Source organism: Antedon mediterranea, chromosome 1 (genome assembly GCF_964355755.1).
Source record: "Antedon mediterranea chromosome 1, ecAntMedi1.1, whole genome shotgun sequence".
Lineage (NCBI taxonomy): Eukaryota > Metazoa > Echinodermata > Crinoidea > Comatulida > Antedonidae > Antedon > Antedon mediterranea.
The window spans coordinates 5,473,017-5,492,362 of NC_092670.1; the positions used below are offsets into that span (position 1 = coordinate 5,473,017).

The 19,346-nt window shown below is 33.2% G+C and overlaps 2 protein-coding genes across 3 annotated transcripts; both read right to left on the minus strand.

Moving 5' to 3' along the window:
* Nucleotides 1-739: 739 nt before the first annotated feature.
* Nucleotides 740-13,617, minus strand: LOC140054403 (adhesion G protein-coupled receptor L1-like). The gene is made up of 24 exons (XM_072099385.1): nucleotides 13,309-13,617; nucleotides 12,519-12,609; nucleotides 12,041-12,098; nucleotides 11,035-11,273; nucleotides 10,504-10,537; nucleotides 9,444-9,536; nucleotides 8,809-9,122; nucleotides 8,658-8,714; nucleotides 8,339-8,435; nucleotides 7,825-7,938; nucleotides 7,549-7,606; nucleotides 7,293-7,404; nucleotides 6,921-6,973; nucleotides 6,608-6,707; nucleotides 6,271-6,374; nucleotides 5,733-5,835; nucleotides 5,338-5,491; nucleotides 4,924-4,999; nucleotides 4,598-4,664; nucleotides 4,283-4,374; nucleotides 3,677-3,797; nucleotides 3,435-3,476; nucleotides 2,845-2,940; nucleotides 740-1,957 (listed from the first exon to the last, which is right to left on the minus strand). Exons 3-24 carry the CDS (start codon nucleotides 12,081-12,083, stop codon nucleotides 1,880-1,882), a joined length of 2,247 nt encoding a protein of 748 aa, XP_071955486.1. The 5' UTR covers nucleotides 12,084-12,098; nucleotides 12,519-12,609; nucleotides 13,309-13,617; the 3' UTR covers nucleotides 740-1,879.
* Nucleotides 13,618-14,929: 1,312 nt separating this feature from the next.
* Nucleotides 14,930-18,890, minus strand: LOC140054559 (CMP-N-acetylneuraminate-poly-alpha-2,8-sialyltransferase-like). Of its 2 annotated transcripts, XM_072099599.1 has the most exons (5): nucleotides 18,762-18,890; nucleotides 18,000-18,127; nucleotides 17,684-17,827; nucleotides 16,100-16,621; nucleotides 14,930-15,954 (listed from the first exon to the last, which is right to left on the minus strand). In XM_072099599.1, the coding sequence occupies exons 1-5, from the start codon at nucleotides 18,762-18,764 to the stop codon at nucleotides 15,705-15,707; spliced, it is 1,047 nt and encodes a 348-aa protein (XP_071955700.1). In that variant the 5' UTR covers nucleotides 18,765-18,890; the 3' UTR covers nucleotides 14,930-15,704. The 2 variants fall into 2 exon arrangements, with proteins under 2 accessions (XP_071955700.1, XP_071955706.1); XM_072099605.1 differs by lacking the exon at nucleotides 17,684-17,827.
* Nucleotides 18,891-19,346: the final 456 nt, after the last annotated feature.

A 19,346-nucleotide genomic window follows, 5' to 3' on the forward strand; every position in this document is an offset into this window, starting at 1 on the left:
GCGAGTTGAGTAGGACCTACGAAGGAGGCCTAGGCTAAGGACTAAACAATTAATAAACAAAACAACTTGGCAACACGATTTCATATTTTAACAGTCTCGATCGTACATTCAGGACTGTACGTAGGCCTACTCGATCTTTTTCATTTTGAAACAAAATGATCATTGGTTGATTGATTTTTCAGGAATTTGTATGATTTATTTCTTTTTTATTTTTAAATGCGCCTTGAGCACTCTGGAGTGGTATGTGCGCTATAAAAATCTTATTATTATTATTATTATTATTATTATTATTATTATTCGAAATCCATATTTACATACCGCCCGCCCCATATAGCCAAATACGGTATGATAACCTACGTCATTCTTATCGGATGTTTGCGGTCTGCAAATCGATTTCTATACGTGTTTCACAAGTCTGTATTTTCAGACAAAAATCCCGGTCGAAATAAAAACAAATAAATTTAAAAAAAAAACAATACAGACTTGGGGCAAGTCTAGGCATCGTCGTACGATGCTGTCTGAGTTGGTCTTAAGTCCTCCGGATTTCTGTATTTTTGGCAAAAGTCATACTCGTCTGGCATGTTGTGAGTAGTATTAAAGCTAACATCTTCATAATAGTGAAAGATGATTTCTCGCCCTGATGTCATCTGGTTAAATGGATAGAAGCAGTATAGATACAATTTTTAGTTATTTATTTATTAAATATCCACAAATCACAGCAAAAACCGAATTGCTTGGGATTTACAAAATACGAGAATAGTTACACAAATCAATAAGCACGTATAGTATAAATACAAAAAAATATAAAAGCGATATTTAATAATAAGTATAACCTATAACCTACATATTACTACTAATGTAATATACATACAAATCGAGGAAGAGTTATTGCACAATTAAAATTGAGAAAATGTGCACAACAGTAAAGAGTGTTGTTGTTGCTTGCTGTTCACGTGTCAACTGTAGCGAAAATTTTGCATGGCGAAAATGTTATATTTCAATATAATTATAGTATTTTAATCATTGTATTGTATTTTACAGATATTATACATTATGTGTAAATGTCAAAACATGTAATATTTAGATAGGATTGAAAAATGGTTAGGTACAAACATGGTAAAATATGTTTTTTTGATAATTTGCAAATTATCTAGGTAAATAAATAGTAACGAGTTCATTTCTGGAGTGTTTTTAAATTCATATAATAAACCAATTAGGCATACAGTTTGTGTTATTTGTACTTTTAAATATAAACTATTGCAAATACAATTTTGAAGCAGCATGTTCCGTGTGGAACAAAAATAAAGTACGCAGGCTTACAATTGTATTGATAAAGAATACATAGTTCAGATAAAGAGCATACATTAATTTCATTTTTCTTACAATAGCTTTTTTTTAATGTATCATTGATATAGGCCTAAAGCCATTGTCACCAACATCATGCTGATTATTTGTTATGGTAATTTGCATTAAACTAAGCATAACACTAACAATAGACCTATAATACCTTGATTATTTTCCTTAATATAATTATGATTTAGCTATTGTATACTCTTTGTAAAATGGAATGTATTTAATAAATGGAATAATGCACATAAAATAAATATAATGAAATGTTCATCTTTTCATTGCCCAGGCAAAACCAGCACTGTGGTCATGTTACAAGTGTTGTCAAAACAAAATAGATTATCTTATAAAACTCCTACAAAGTAGGGAACCTTTTGCCATTTTGAGAATACACTCAATACATACATTTCCACGTTTACGGTACTGAAAGCTTATATATTATTCTAAAGAAGTAAAACTGTTGACTAACTAGAAAGTAGTGTTTCTACGAATGTGACAAAGTCGCATAAACGTATCACTGTTTGTTTGATATTCATCTCATTTCCATTTCATCCCTTTGTTGTGATAAATTATCAACACTTCCAATTTTGTTTAATGTAAGGTGTGAAAGCTGAAAAATAGTATGATGAATAGGTTAATTTAAGAATTATCCTCACAAAATTTTGACAAGACAATAATATGAAATATAACAGAACACAACAATTAAAAATGTAATTAAAATGAATAGAATGTATATATATTAAAAATAAAGTAATGAAAAAAAAAATTATAATCAAAAGAGAAATCAATTAAAACAATGAAAAAATAAATTGGCCATTTCGGAGAGAAAATGCGAGATGGAAAAAAAAAGTAAGATAAAGCATGTCGGATATCTAAAGGAAGAGAATTAAAGGAAGAAAATTAAGGAAAGATCATTGAAGCTAAAAGACTGAAAAGTTCCCAGTAAGGTCTGGGGATAATGAGATATCACCGTTAGTGATCTGCCTTGTGGCCATGCGCATAAGTGATCTTAATAAGTAATTGACAGACAGTTAATGCTTGGTTCCCACTAGCGACGCCACAAGGACGTAACGCAACGCAAGTGAATTGACCAATCACAAGCGATGGCTTATTCGCTTGTGATTGCTAACTGTCTATAACTTCGCTTGTCATTGGTTAAAACGCTTGCGTTGCGTTTACGTCGTTGCGTTACGTTCTAGTGGGAACCAAGCTTTAGTGAGCAAGATTCTGTAATTCCAAAAACTGGAACAATCCAATCTGCTAGCATAAGATAGCAATTCTGCCAAACAAACTTTTGCTGCGGCCCTGTATAATATGAATTTGCGAATCAACTGGTAGTATCGCAAATACTACAATATCGTCAGTCTCCCTAACCCACACGTTCAACCGTTTTATTTATGTCATGATTTTCCTTTCGGCATTGCTATATCAAATCATAATTTCAGCAACATTATTGAAATAATTACTGACATCACAACTATAGAGCGTTATACAAACCTTTAATTTTGTATCATCTCCAGAAGGGCGTGCATTCTTTTTATTTGCCTTATTAATTGCTCGTTTTTCTCGAATTCTATCAATTCCATTACGAACCTAGAATGAACGAGAACATATTTAGCATAAAAAACAATCCATTCTTCGAGCTTACGCGGCTCTATATAGGCCATGTATAAATCGTATGCGCATTCTGATCGCTCTATTAAAATGTATGTGACGTGTCCACGATTAATTTACCAAAAAAAAATATGTTGATGAACAATTGTTCTTTTTATTTCATCTTAATCGAACGACGGAAAATTTGTCGACTGCATTTTTAATGTTTGGATTATTATATTGATCTGGGCCTCCGTTGTTGAATAGAGTTAAATTGAATTAAATTGCGCAGCTAGGAAGACATTTCTTTATGTTGTAGCATTTTGGGCGCTCCAAGGCAATATGTTTCATTTTAGTATTGATACAAATCCTTCTCTCTCATTTATCCATGACCTAAGACAACATAAACTCTATTCATTTATGAAATAAAAACACATCATTTGTTATGCTAAATCGTTTTTCTGATAATTAACATATGAGCCTTTTTACAGTACCTCCGAGTTTCGAACACAGTAGAACACGAATACAAACACTCCCTGAAAGAAAAGACGTATTGACAAAGCACGATGAAATAAACAATTTCTTGGCAACTTCCATTGATTAAGGTGGGAGTTGGGGAATTGTTAATCTTAAAACAGGTCTTTAATTGGAAGAGTATTGAAGAATGCTGTTGACAGTCGGCGTCGGCGTTGAGAAACAATAAAAAGGGTTTTCATAATGCCATGATAAATTTTACCTGTAGGCAGTTGAGTATGGTAAAGGCATAGATGCCGATTATATGGAGGTTGGCGAATACTCCGGTGACCCATGTCGTACCAAGAATGGGAGTCAACACCATTGCTCCCTTTGCCGCTGCTCTATAAGAAAATAAAAACAAAACATTACAATAATATACAATAATACCAATCATATTAATTCATTGAAAGGTACAACAGTTTCAGATTACCAGGGAATGATTGATCAATGTATTATTATTGAAGGCCTAATTGTTCATTTAAGCAACAATTGTGATATTGATATATTGACATTTTGTATGTCTTTTATGTGTGTTTTTCCGTATTAATGTTTTATGGATGTTTTAATCGATTGTAACGAAGAAGGCGAGTCTCACATTTTATAGTTTACAGTATTATGTGACAATAAAGTTTATCTATGTATATATCTATTAGTTTGTATTGGAGGAAAAATTATATTCATTATTGATTCGATGGCATTGTTGGTATTTTCAATCACTTTTAACATTGTTACAGCACCAATAACAAAGAGAACTGGATAGCGATTATTATAAATTTGAATGTCAATATTCATATTAAATGGCGTATCCTTCATTTCCATTACTTACATTGTCTGTACTTTTTTGTTTTGTTTCGTGAACCCATCGTCAACAGCTTTCACAACAACAAACACCACTCTCACCAAGATAAGCATGTTTACCTACACATAAAATACAGAAAGAAACATAGACCTATATTAGTAAATAAGTAAAGATTTTGCCAAACCTTAGTTCATTTAAAAATGCGAGTATTTGAGAAAGCTTCAGAAAAAAACAAAAGTTGTTATGTGTGACTGAGATAACAGTCTGCTATGTTTTAATATGGGTATCGGTACATGTTCAAGTGAGCCTTTCCAAAATCTCCGTCAATATGAGTATACTCACCAGCGTTATAGCAGCCGCTGGACCCAGAAATGCCCAGATCATGTCATTCTCCCACGAAAGCCAACAGCTAAAAAGAAATTCTTGATGATAAGTTAAATTTAGGGTAACTTTTATTTTAAGACGATAGCTTGACATTTGCGATAATGAACTAACAATTGACCAATCAAAAGTGACATTTTTTATCGTGCCGACAAATAAATGAAACGAATATAAGTCAGTTAGTCAACTGAATGTGGGGTACTTATTGTTATAATCGTCTGACAATCGTGACATACATACAGTATATAAATCTAAAGGTTTTGCGATCAGTACTGTAAAGAGTTTACCTTGCCGCGTCTGGCTCAGGTTTGTACCCATTCCACCACAGTGACGCGGTGATGACAACTACCACAACAGGAGATCCTTTAAAAATGATAAATAAATTGAATCAAAATGATATCGTTCTTCATGATACTTTTTTTTTCTTTTATGTTCCTTCGTCTATGACGTCAAGCCATTCTTTTTATGTACGTAACTGTATATACGAATAATGAAATATTTTGAACTGAAAGGATGAATATAATAAATAATAATATAACCAGTGCACTACGACCTATTCGGCTCTTATTACACATATTAATCACACATCCGCACACCTACAAACATTTACAAATACATACATTTATTCATCAAATCACAAATAAAATAATGTACAAAGAAAATGATGAGATGATGAAAACTACAACAAATACAATACAAACCCCATGCTGTAGCAACATAGTATCGAAGGTAACTTTTGCCAGATCTAAACACCTTTACAACTAACAGATATAAATGCACCCCTTCCATCAACATCCAACAAAACACTGTGAGCCAGATGTAGTGCATTGCTACTGTAACGCTTTGACACATTACCTGAAAAGGAGAAATGCAATGTAAGGGAAATATTCTTTGAAACATAACGTTCCATGACTATTGATATAACAGTCCATCAATATAGTATGTGTTTATCGAAATGACTTTAAATCAATCAAGCATACGTTAGTCACGTAAATGGGCGGTTGGGAAGAAACAAAAAAACTTACTAGAAAGTGTCTTTTATTTAAGAAATATTTTAGATTGTTTGAAAGGTGTAAATAAATAGAGGCCTACTCACATCATTCTCTTTAACTAGTGGAGCAACGAGAAAAATAATCTGGGCCAATATTAGAGACACAACAAAATTCTTGTGTATTGTTATACGAGTTGAGTTTAAAGATCTGTAAATAACAATAATAACATTCAGACCAAAGGCTCCTAAAAATGTTGTTATCATGGCCAACATAGTTTAAGTAACATCGTGAATCAAATTCATCATTTCTATCTGGTCCGTAGCCATGTTGCATTCGTTTTATAACAATTTAATTTGAATCCTGACACAAAAAATGACATTTTAATTATTAATAAGTGTAATACATTCATACTATGTTCATCTTTTTTTAAAAGTGTCGTCAGCTAGCTAAGCGATTTTTACATGAGTTACATCAGTTCCCTCAATGTAGTACCTTTAATTAATACATACTTTCGTATCTGTGTAACCAAAGACAAGGAGAGGAAATTAGCAGAGGACCACCTTGTTGACTCTGTGCTTCTAGAAATCAACCATTATTTGTTATAGTGCACTCTGTCTCTTCATTGAGGTGGTTAGTACTTACGGAATGCAGAATAAAACGGTGATGGTAATGAAGAGAGCAGCCAGTGAGAAAGCACATCCAATATACGTTATTATGTTCAGTGGTACCACATGTTCGTCAGGAATCTAGATGTAATTGAAAAGGAGATCAAGTTGAATGTGATATTGTAGCGAATTTTTACAAACCTACGGACTTTGGTATCAACACAACGACGTTGTTCTCATACGGGTCGTGTATCAGTGCATATGCCTATGAAATACATCATTTATACACAAATATGTATCTTAAATTAAAAATTAACTGAATACGTAATTGAATATTCTCGGCTAGACCGCCCTTACGACAACTACGTTCTTACATTTTTGGTAACCAATACTGCATACGAAGTAGTATGATTACATGCACAATTCACTGCTTTTTCGGATTGTTCAGTTTTGCAACCGTATGTTGACCAATCTCTAAAAGATAAAGTTTGTTGAATAGTCTCTTATTTGTGGATGGTTGAGAGGCATTCTTAGCGAAATTCAGAAGCTTAATTCTAGAATTATCCAAACAATTCGTTCTAAACTAAATATAAAACTGCCATGGAATTAAATAGGCTAAACATGGAATGAGAAATCATGTACTAGTGAGTTTTACTAGGTTATATAATAGGCCTACATTTAACTTACATTTCGTCTTTCTTCCAGAATGCACAAACGTAATTTTCATTTTCACTAATATTCTAGGAAAAAAAGTATACAATTTAAGAACAGCAAAAACAGCCGACAACTTCAGCAGAAAAGCAGTAACTTGATAGCAAATTCAAGTTAGTCCATAATAACCACATTTATCGCAACTTTAGAAGCAAAGAAGCATCATGATGACTAATTCAGACACTATTTCATTGAGACCAACTCGAACATTATTTAAGCAACAACTATGGCAAACCTAACATAATCAGGCGCAAGCATTGTCATAACCAACATCTCGACACCACCCAATTGCCAAAACAAAAAACTACATACACTAACCAAACCCAATAATCCGAAATTCTATTATACCTGTTTTATGTTAAGATTAAATTCTATCTGTGTTGACACCTTAGTTCCATTCACAGAAAAAGAAGCAGCTAACAAATCTGATCCCAGACTCGTATATTCTGTTTTACCAAATCTGTAAAAGAAGTGTTTCGGTAGTCTGACTCTATTTTCAATTTTAAAAGAAATATTTCCTAAAACAGGTTTTGGTTATCGAACTTGACTAAGAATAGTTTTTCGTTTGAATATAGTTTTATGTGGTAAAAGTATTCTTACTTACTGATTAATGTTACTTTCATGTTTAAAAAGTAGAAGCGCAACCACCGAGATGAGATTTTCTGATATTAGATTAGAAAACACATTTTTGGAAATAATTTAAATGTTAAAAATATTTTGTTAAAGGTGAAAATCAATTAAAGTTGTCTTTATAATATTGTTTATCTAATTGTTTTTGTTGCTTTTCGCATTTACTTTTTATATGACATAGGCATAATAAGTTTTTATTAAAATCAAGCTCAGACAAGATCAATCAGTAAACTGCGATTCAATGTCTTACCTTTACTTTTATTCATATAAAATTCCGAAAGATTTAGACTAATTTCGTTCTCTTTCTTTGACACATACTCAAAAGCGCCATAGAAGAAGTTAGTAGATCTGTTGATCGAAACCTCTATAAGAACGATATAAATAACACATTTAGAACTAATTTTAAATTAATTCATGTACAAGTTAGTTAAAATGGCTCCAGCATTGGAGAGTAATAGAAAACAATAAAACCAATAAATTCAAAATCAATATACATATACTGACTATACAATTCTTAACTCCAGTGTAAATTTGTTGGTAAACTGTAGGCCTACATTAGTTTTCAGAAAAAGGGTTTTACGGCATGACATACTTTAGATCGTTATTATATTAGTCATTTAATTCAATTCAATTATACGGAAATCTTATGTTCACTGAAATAATATATCGCTAGGCTGCGGTTGTTTCTTCTTGAAGTTATATAGAAGATTGTGTCATTGTAGTGTCTGGTGATCAATCATGTAATTATAAAGCTATTGACTCACCAAGAAACTCCAAGTTCAAGTACATGGAATCATTTTTCAAAATTCCGCCTAAGTTTAAAGCATACATTTCACATTGTTCGATGATTTGGTAGATTTCCTGAAAAATATTTTTTCATATTTCTATATATATATATTGTTTTGTAACAGGGGGTTTCTACTTATTATAAGCTGTGCTTCAGAGATTCACCCTTTCCATTCTTTTTTTCTTGAATGGAAATAAAGAAACAAATAAAACAAACAAATAAGACAACTCATTCATTCAAAAATAATCATTATAACAACATTAATTTAATATTTTAATAATTGTGTGCCAACTTACCTCAGAAGAATAATCTATTGTTTTTGCCATAAAATCATTACATTCTTGAAATACAACCTTAAAAATAATTTTAGACATGAACAGGTACACTTGGTAGGGATGGCCAATTAAACTTTGGTAGCAACTTAATTGATATACTTTGAAAAATTACCATGGGATCTGCATTTTTTAAAATGTTTGTTTCTCCCTTCGAATTAGTAGTGTACAAACCCAGGGATACAGTGGTCGGCATTGCTTCCGTCTCTGACCGTGCTACTGGTACTGGTGTGGCAGTAGTAACTTTATAATTTACAGAAGTTGGTGGCATTGTTGGCCTTGGTTCAGTTGAAGAAGGTCTTGGCTTGGCAGTGGAACTACAGGGCCTAGTAGTCTGTCCATTTTCCTCACTACTCGAACAATCATCATCATCATCATCATCATCATCTCGCTTCATTCTTTTCTTCTTCTTGTGTGTAGACCTATTTTCTGAGAAAGGTTATAATTTCAAAAACAAAACATCATTATACAAAATATACTTCGCCTTCATATTTTCTTTCTCAATGGTCAGATGTGCCTCCAAAATAGTACTATCCACATAATGGCACGTCACTATTTTGAAACTTATTTCTGAATTGGTCAAAGAAAGTATCAATCAAATTCAGAAATTTGGTAGGCCTACTTTTATACGGCTAAAAACGCGCTTATGTTGCACTTTTAGCTAGTGTAGGCCTACATGCCTTTTATTATTTTATATTATATTGTACACCTTATTTGTCTATGTACTATTCAGTACAAGTGAATACTTACCCGACCGTTTACATACGACATAAGCTCCTGCACAATTCAACAATTGAGTTTTGTTACTGGAGATGGAAATGCACTTAGGCCTAACAGATGGACCTATACAGTATATATAATATAATAATATATGTTATGCTATCAGATTCATTCATTTCATTCATCTTTTTATTTCGGAATACCATGGTGACATAATATATCCATAGCAAAAGAGAGAAAAAAAATCTTTACCCATATTTAGATTCGTCTTTCATGCCTGTCTTTTGTTGAATCAAATGATACTAAATGAGCAAAACTTCTAGAATTGTTTTCATCCTAATATTTCTAATTGAATTTTCATTAACTTTACACACAACCTATCCAATTCTAAATGTGTAATGTTATTGATAGTTGTAACCAGTAACATGGTGGGACCAAAACCTATTAGTCACACAGGCTATTCACCCCTTACTCTCCCCGATGCCTACTTAACTTGGAACACTACATTCCGGAGGAGGGTCTTCCAAGGAAAGTCAATCAGGATGTGGTACCATTTAATTAGTCATACTTCCTGTCCCCTTAATATAAATATATCTTTTGCAGTTAAGTTAGTTAGTTCGGGTATTGATTCTTGAGCCTATAACATCAGTCAGAATCACTACGTTTCACATTGTTTATTAATCTTACTTTTGATTGCATAAATATTATATTTTGTACATTGAATATTTTGTGCCATCGTTATTGTCTTGGCCCTCGACACGACTACCGTTACAATAGTACTTTATTATCAATATGTTGATTTATCGGTTTTATACTAAATTGCGAATATATAAACAAAGTTTTGTATTATATTTAGTATAATACCGGGAATAATATTCAAAGTATTTAGTGCTTGATCCTCGCCTGGGTAATTTGACAAATTTTACTATAATTCACTGTGGTAAAAATTAATACAAATAATTATGTTTTGCACGTAGACATTTCTATTTGGTGTAATTACCATTTGTACAATCAAATAAAATAAAAGAATGTTTCTTGTCTGATAAATCAAACACAAGTTGAAGCATAGATTTAAACAATTAATACTTACTTGGTTTTACATGAAGCCAGAAATTACAAGGATTCTGTTGTAAGAAAAACATTGCTATGATACAGACCTATGTCATATTTTAGAAGCATAATGTGAATGGATTTACAATTGTTTCAAACGTTGATGCAATATTGTAATGAAATGTCACGTAAATTTACAGTTCATATTAAATTTAAACCACTTGATGAAAAAACTGTTAGGACTTAGCGATAATCTGGAAGTTGAGGGAAATTTATTTTTTCTACAGAAGTGGGAAGCGGGTGGGTAAAAAACATAATAAAATAGAAAAGATGATATAAGAGTCATTGCTCTAAGAAATATTTAAGTGGAGTATGGATACATAACGCAGTCATTGAATTAAAAAACAATGATGATGGTAGGCCTAATGACTGCGATGATGATAGTGATGAGGAGGGTGATAGAAATAATGTTCTACCATAATGTTCTAGACCTTAATGAGTAACTACCGACATAATTATGCTATGATGAATGTTAGTTATTGTACTAGGCATATTGTTTCTTATTTAATACCTTTTCTATGCAATTTATCCAGTATTTGTTATTTCCATTTGCATCGCCGTTGACCACTTTCAACATATCCAACAAATGCATCCTGTCCTCAATTACTACCAATTCAGAATATCTAAAATTGCTACTGCAGACTAATTGTGTATCTTCAAAGTTTCTGCTTTTTGTATTTACCAGCCTATAACACGTTCCATTATGGTGTTTCCATCCCATAGAACACCTCGCACCTACTGGTGTAAAACCTAGACCAACGGATTATAAAGTAATTGCATCATCATTATTATTACTATTATTGATCATTAATATTTTTATCAAGGTTAAAATTATCGTCAACAACCTCTCCGTCATATATCTATACCGTAAAACGGAAAAGAATCGAAAATAAACTATAGCATATTTGGTTTGAAAAAATAATCTCAAAAAGTATCACATCTCGAAATGATGCTCTTATGTGCGTGGGCTGCTGTGTAGCTTGACCTCCAGAAGAGTAGGCCTAAATCTGAAAATATCTTTCTAAGAAATGATATTAAACATAATGGTTTTGAAAACTTCTGCGTACAGGTTTGTCAACAATTTCCGGTTAGGAACAGTCTGGTTTTCGGAATTCATGTAGGCCTAATCATGTACGTTTGGAAAATTTCAAAATAGTCATGCCATTAGGCCTAGATCCATATTATTATCTCTAAATAAAGAGGTTGTGATTATCGTCTTCCAAGGTAAATTTACAAAATGTGAAGATCAAATCATATGCAATATGAATGAATGTGAGTTAGTTAGTTAGTTATCTTTAGGCCTAGGCCTACATGTTCAAATACAGGTCGCAGAGAGGTCAAGCTACAGTCTATAGCCCAAACGCACACACATTTACCGCGCATCCACCACAAACTAGACGTATGTTCAGACGTATATGAATTAGCATTTACCTTTTATTGTTTTGTTGTTGATTTAACCACACATTATTATGACTACAATTCCAAGTATTAGTAGAATTTAAGTTTAAAAAACTTACCTATCATTATTATTCCAAGCATTAGCCTAACCAACGAGGTCATTGCGTTTGTGTTGTGCTGCAAACAGAATTATGAAACGACACAATAATATCATCATGATTCGTATTACCGTATTGTGGCTTAAAACTGAAGCCAAAAAACTTTTCTATATAGTTTTATATATCTAGGCCCTATAGATAGGCTTCCAATATTACCGTACAAACTGTAGGTGAACAAAAACAATTTACCGGTATTATACTTTCTCAATATTAATTCATACCACCTTAGAAACATGCAGTATTTAAACTATAGTTATAATAAGCCTATCATTCATTGAGCAGAAAAAAAACCCAACAATTATAACAAACTTGGCTAGTTATCATTATGTTAAATACCATACATCTATTTTCCATGCCTATTAGTGTAAGTTCTAAACTATTGATATTTTCTAGGTGTATTGCACTATACCGGTACACTTCAATAATACATTATTCATACCTTATATAATATTAATGATAATCTTCTGAGTAGTATAGTGCACTTTTGTGAATATTGAACTGTATTCCAAACATGTGACTTCACTACAGGTCTAACTAAAGTAATAAGGATATACTATATAAAAACAAGTGTTACAATATGTTTTACATCTCTACCATAGGCTATAATGTTAAGAAACGAAGGAACCAATACAGAATTAAGGAAATGAAATCAAATCATAAACATCAAGACTACAGTAAACAACACTAGCCTTTATTCCCCCCGAAAACCCGGAAAAGTCGGTCACTTGTAATTATTATTTCCAGTTCTTTGTTGAAACTATGATAGCCTACACGTATCTCTTTTGCCCAGAGCAGAGATTTTGTTATGGATATTTATCACAAGTGGTGTCCACGCATACACTATCTAAACATTATATTACATTTATACATGTATACATGTATCTGAACCAAATCTGCTCGGAGCTAAATGAGATATACGTGTAGGCTCAACTGACAAAATAATAATTACAATTCTGACCGACTTTTCTGGGTCTTTCTTGGGGAATAATTACAGGTTGGAAATAAAACTGTACCTAATAAGAAATAACATTGACATTAAATTGAGTAAATGAAGGAAATCAAAACCGAAATGTATTTCTAACCATAATAATCTGAGACCAAATTATGTATAGATATAGATAAGCCTATCAATTTTATCTATTTATTGATAATAGACCTAATTAAGGATTTAGTTAATTTCATTGATCAAATCAGGTCATATAGTTGTAACAGTCTTTTATGTGGCTTACCTGACTATGAGATTGCAAAACTCCAGCTAGTTCAAAACACTGCTGCAAGGATGATCACTTTGACTAAAAAGCGGCACAGTATTACACCGGTGTTGAAAGAGCTTCACTGGCTGCCAGTGTGTAAGAGAATAACGTTTAAAATCTCGCTGATCACTTACAAAGCGTTACATGGGCTTGCCCCTGATTATATTCGCGAGCTTATTTCTGAATACATCCCGTCGCGCTCTTTAAGATCTGGTGATCAATTTCTTCTAACATTACCAAAATCATCCACTGCTTATGGTAGGTCTTTTGCAGCAATAGCACCTTCATTATATGGAACAAACTTCCACTCTTTGTAAGACTTGCTCCTTCAGTCAGTATTTTTAAATCACGACTGAAAGCCCATCTGTTCTCATCCGGTATTAATTAACTTATTCATTCATTCATTTATTCCTTCCCCGAAACCTTGACTCAGAAATACCGGGATGGTGTCCGGCGGGGGATAGTTTAACCCTAGCTTAAGTTGTGCATGCTTCATTTACTCTCTATTCTTAATTCTGGCCCCGAAACCTTGATTCATAAATACCGGGATGGTGTCCGGCGGGGGATAGTTTTACCTTAGTTAAGCATAGTTAAGCTTAGTTACATTTTTTTTTTTTTCACATTATTGATTGTCTCCATCCCCGAAACCTCGACTAAGAAATACTGGAATGGTGTCCGGCGGGGGATAGTTTATTACCATTAGTTAAGGTCCTATGTAAAGCACCTAGAGGGGTCAGTGATCCATTAGGCGCTATATAAATACTGTTTATTATTTTATTATTATTATAACATTAATTGTCTCTGTCTTACCTTAATGTATTTCGTGACATTTATTTAAACTTGAAATCCCTTTAAAATTATCTGATCCACAAATGATTGATCACACGTTTCTCACACTAGTAGTTTCTTTCTGAATATATATTTGGCCTACAGCTACTAACGGAAACACTGCAACTGAAATATTGATTGAAATAGTAACTAACTCATTGACTCGTCATAGTTACGACCAATCAGATCGCTTCTTGCACTTTCGTAGTCATTCTTTTCATTAACGTCGAAATATCAGAATTAAACATACAGAGAGTGTATACCTCCGCTTATAGTATAATTTTCCTACATAAGATTTCCCCAGACATTTTGTTTTTGTTGTGTCTTAGTGCTAAGTGTACTACAGCCTTGTGAATTTGGTGTAATGGTATCCAGCCATTCGCAGTTTTCCAGTTTCAATTAGGCCTACTGCTGAGATCTTTTTTCATAATAATTTTTATTATTAATAATAGTATATATATTTACTATGGACCTAAGTTTAACACATGTTCTGATGGAAACTTGCTTGTAGGCGGTCCAGAATTGGGATCCTGATCCGGATTGCCTCCGTGACAACATTATCTATTTGTGGTTTCAATTTGGTAGATTGGCAATAACTAACAAACAAACAAAAGAAAGCACTCAAAAACTGAGTTAAGAACTACTTTTAAAATGATAACTTTACAATAATTTTAGGAAATTGTAACAAACAAACAAAGCAAGTAAAAAAAATGGTTTTATTAGTAGATTAAGTCAAACTTACAATTCTTTTACTTTAAGAAACCCTGAGTTAGATATTTTTTGTAATAATTTCCGTAAGTTTCGTAACATTGTTAGTAGTTTAGTTTAATGTTTGTTATTGTATATGTTTGTGTTTGTCTGTGTTCCCTCCTGTAAGTGGTGAACCATGAGCTCACTGTTGGTTGGGAAATGAATAAATGAAATAAACTATACTTGCTTTTATTTATTTTTATTATATTTTGCAAACACACGCGATCGAGACAACATAACATCCTTGCCGGAGGTAATAAAGTTGTAATCAAGATGTTGATTTAACTACATTTCAGGAAAAAGATCTATAAATACAAATAACAATAATTGCATGTAATATTTTAACACTATATCATCTGTTAGGCCTATAATATAAATGCGAATTGATAATATTGATCTGTTTCGTGAACATGATTGTGCGGATGCGGATGTGCAGCATTGATCTTATTTGGAGTTCAATAAACAAAACCATCCTTTACAGCAGATAGAATCACTATTCATAATTTTTACGGGATAAATTTGTAAATTGTTAAATACTTTTTTGTTGATAAAATATATTTTGTTGTCTTTAATTAATTCCTTTGTCTACATTGATTTGTCGTTAGAAAAACGTGTGATCTTTTAATGTAATTTTGTTATAACTTTTCAAATATTGTTTAAAATATACGGTGTTCCAACATATTGTTGCTTTCATAATTGTATTGGTTTCTCATTTACTTAGGCTATCTTTGAAATTCGAGGTCTATGATGTCCACATACGTCAACAAAACATTCATTTAAAAACAAATTTTAGTTCACCCACAAGCATCAGTCACAATTCGAAGTCCTCCGGCCTTCTCTATTTTTGTCAGAATTTTATACTCATCTGGCATGTTGTGAGTATTATTAAAGCTAACATCTTCATAATAGTGAAACAAGACTTGTCGCCCTGATGACGTCTGGTTAAATGGATAGAAGCCGTACAGGGACACCCTTTGACAAAACGTAGAAGCCAATGTGTAGAGGAACATTCCAGAAGATGGTATAGAATTTACTTTCCAGAACCTAAAACAATAAACATTCTCAATTATAGAGGAAAGAAGACACTGTATGTGGCGCTATGTCCTTTCTCAGAAGAAGATTTACACCAAGCTAGTTCTTGTCATAACAAATGTAGCCTATAAGATAGTCAATTGCAGCAACAACTTACCTTTGTAGTGGTCCTTTCAATTGCCTGTTTGGGTATGCTACCACGACATCGCTTTTGAGCTTACGAAAGGCGGACACAACATTCTCATAAACATACGACTGGACCCCATGTAGTTTCGAGAACCATACAATAGAGTCATTTATATGTTTTAAGTATCTCTTGACTGAATCATAACAGAAGGTGCCATTATTACGTAAACACCTGTAGTAGAATTTTGCCACAGCACTATTCATACTAACAAGATTCGTTTGTTTACCAACGTCATTTTCATAATTTTCTATCGGCGCCATATTTGTTCGTAAGACAAAATCATGTGCATCAATTTCAGTTCCACAATTACTATCTTTTAAGATACCACTATTTCCTACAATTGCACATGTTTCAATTATTTTCAGGCCGACATCTTCGTTGAGTGTGTACCTGGCGGGAAATGATATTTTACCGTCTGAAATATTTGGAGAGTTTTTAGAAAACACTTGTAACATATTTGTCGTTGACAATCCAGTCAGCTGAAGCTGCATCCTGTGGAGGAATAGTAAAGTCTAGCTTTTAAAAAAGAGCATCTTTGGGGCATTTTAGGATTTCTTAGCGTCCACTGCACTGAATTTGAAGATTCTCTGTTCTTTAAGTTAAGTCTGAGAAAACAAACAATCCAATGTCAGGTTATGGTGCTCTGTTTTTTCATTCGAATTTTAACATAAGAACCATTTAAATTGATTGTCTCTCTTCATACTACGTAACTATTCATATACATTGTGTTACTGTCGCGTCACGTCAACATGCGTTTACCAGCGGTGGCGCCAGGATCTTTCCGACGCTATGTAAGTGAAGCGAGCATCACTAGGCTGGGGGTTAGGGCCCCCGGTGGGGATTCCAGGGGGCGAAGCCCCCGGGAGCAACGCGTTATAGCGTAATTTGATACCGTTTTAATAAGATTTAGGGTATCCAACTTTTTCCATTTTTTATGGTACATAAATAAAATATGGTGTGAAAAATACATTGCACGAAGTCCGTTGCGATGACTGTGTAAATACATTCTTTCAATTTTAAAAATGAAGTTATTAAAGAATATTCTTTACTCCATGGTGAAACGTACATTTTAGGTACCCGACGGTACAGAGGGTTAATCGTAAATTAAAAAATCGAACATACAAACAATAGATCGCCAACATTATTCGTACCCTTTTGCTGTATAGCGTCGGTGAACTTCGCCTGGAAAGTAACTACAGTACACACTTTGGTCCCTGGATGGAACATGATATCACGCGTAAACCGCAATGGGCTGGGTCCAATGTTAAACGATTCGTACGAAGGGATACCGCCAGACAAGTGCGTAACTATTGTTTATTTTTAGATCGCTGGCAATAATGCATACTGTACATATAAAGTGTAATAGCCCTCCGACGTACTAAAAAAAATGGAACGTCGCGGTTTTCTAGGCGCTGAAGCTACGAAGTGAACGTGAACGATTTTTACTGTATATATTCCCCGACAAAAAGTACCTGTGTTCCCCGGGAACAGCCCCCGTAGCGCCCCCCCCCCCCCGCTGCCGCCACCACTGGCGTTTACTTCTTTCATTCATACCTAATATTTTGGGCCTTAGATGCATCAACATGCATAAACATCTTGGTAATATCTGGCGTATCTATGTGCACTCTTCTATAGGGTTTCCATGTTTGTGGTTGAATGGCATCCTTATAACCTTTTTTACTGGATAAGCCGCGGAACCTTAACAAAAATCAGAATAAAAATGTAAAGCAAGACATGGTACATTTAAAACAAAAATGATCTCTTCCTCAGTGACGTAACGTTTAAGCGCTCGTTCTCAGCTTATTTTCATTTTTATGTAGGCCTATTTTGTGGTGGAACTATCGATGAAAAACTGGAAAAGCGGACTTACCTAGATTTCCTTATATTAGAACTTTTCAAAAAGCTGTCGATTTTATCAAAAGTCATAAGAACAAAGATTAAAGAGGTACCACCAAAGAAGACAAGAAGCATAGCTAATGTTTTCAGCTTCACTCTTGGCTTTAGAAAGATGAGAAAAACATAAATTATGTAATCAATACCAATACTATACTAATTCACTTTATTGTGATAGAGTCCAACTGTAGGTTATTTGGATACATTTTTCGACAAGAGGGAACATTTTATGATGTTCAGAAAAAGAGTGTATGGATAGGCTAACGGATAGCTACCATAAATAATTATCTTACGTTTGTCGATGTTACGCGCACTTTTAGTTTCAGATTTTGTATGAATGTTTATATGTCATTTTTGGAAATTGTCTAGGTCAATCTAGAATACAATATATACCTGGCATATAGGCCTACCATAGGAATACATTTGGCTACTGAATAACAAATCACCTTTTTCGTCAGCAACAAGTGTAAATTAACAGGTAGTCATTCTTCACAAATATTTTACCTACAACAACACAGATAATACCACGTGTGGGCGAAGCATAACAATACTTTCTTTTGTCATGATACGCTTCAATTGTCAACTATAAAGTGTACAACCCCCGACATGCAAAAGAAAGTAAACAGCACTGTGGTTTCGGATAAGTTCTCAGATCGAATCTAGAGAATATCTGATCAGACTGCTATAAAACTTAGTCAATTTATTGAACCTCATGACGATATCTAAAAAAAATAATTACCATTTCACAACACGATGATTCTAAATAGACTGTGATAACATAGCATTTCTATGATAGGCGTACAGCTACGAATGGTTAAAATACCACGGACGACGTCATAGTTGAATATACCACCGTTCTGTTTAAATACCATCGATCTCTCCCCTTCTCTCTCACAAGATACAAAAAGGAGGGCGCTTTAACTTGTCATCAACATTCAAACTACTATTTTCTAATTTTGATCAGTTTAAATAAAAGAAATATTCCAATAGAAAAGAAATGATTTTTAAACATGAGTTATTCAACATTGCACCGTCTTAAATGATAACTGAGATTTTTTAAGATGATTTTATACTCGTAAAGAAAACATTTTATGTTATATTACATGTAAGTTTCACCAAAATAAATCACAAAAACAGATTATTTTAGGCCTACCTGAAAACCCATAATCTAATGAAGAAGAAATATATTCAATCTGCCAGAGACAACATGTCGTTTATGTTGTCTTTTCATAATTGAAAAACTCCAAGAATTGTTTTCTTTTTTATTTGTTACACACTTTAGAGTTGTCGTATCTTATTGATTATTATTGGCATGCATGGTTTT

What these genes read in the sequence shown, in the direction of transcription:
- LOC140054403 (XM_072099385.1), bottom strand. Translation starts at nt 12,083, where the DNA reads ATGACCTCGTTGGTTAGGCTAATGCTTGGAATAATAATGATAG. An exon ending in TAAAAAATGCAGATCCCATG is followed by an intron (nt 8,715 to 8,808) that starts GTAATTTTTCAA and finishes ATTATTTTTAAG; the next exon opens with GTTGTATTTCAAGAATGTAA. An exon ending in ACCGTTTTATTCTGCATTCC is followed by an intron (nt 5,836 to 6,270) that starts GTAAGTACTAAC and finishes TGTTATTTACAG; the next exon opens with ATCTTTAAACTCAACTCGTA.
- LOC140054559 (XM_072099599.1), bottom strand. An exon ending in TCTAAGGCCCAAAATATTAG is followed by an intron (nt 16,622 to 17,683) that starts GTATGAATGAAA and finishes ATTCCTCCACAG; the next exon opens with GATGCAGCTTCAGCTGACTG. An exon ending in TTGAAAGGACCACTACAAAG is followed by an intron (nt 15,955 to 16,099) that starts GTAAGTTGTTGC and finishes TTATTGTTTTAG; the next exon opens with GTTCTGGAAAGTAAATTCTA.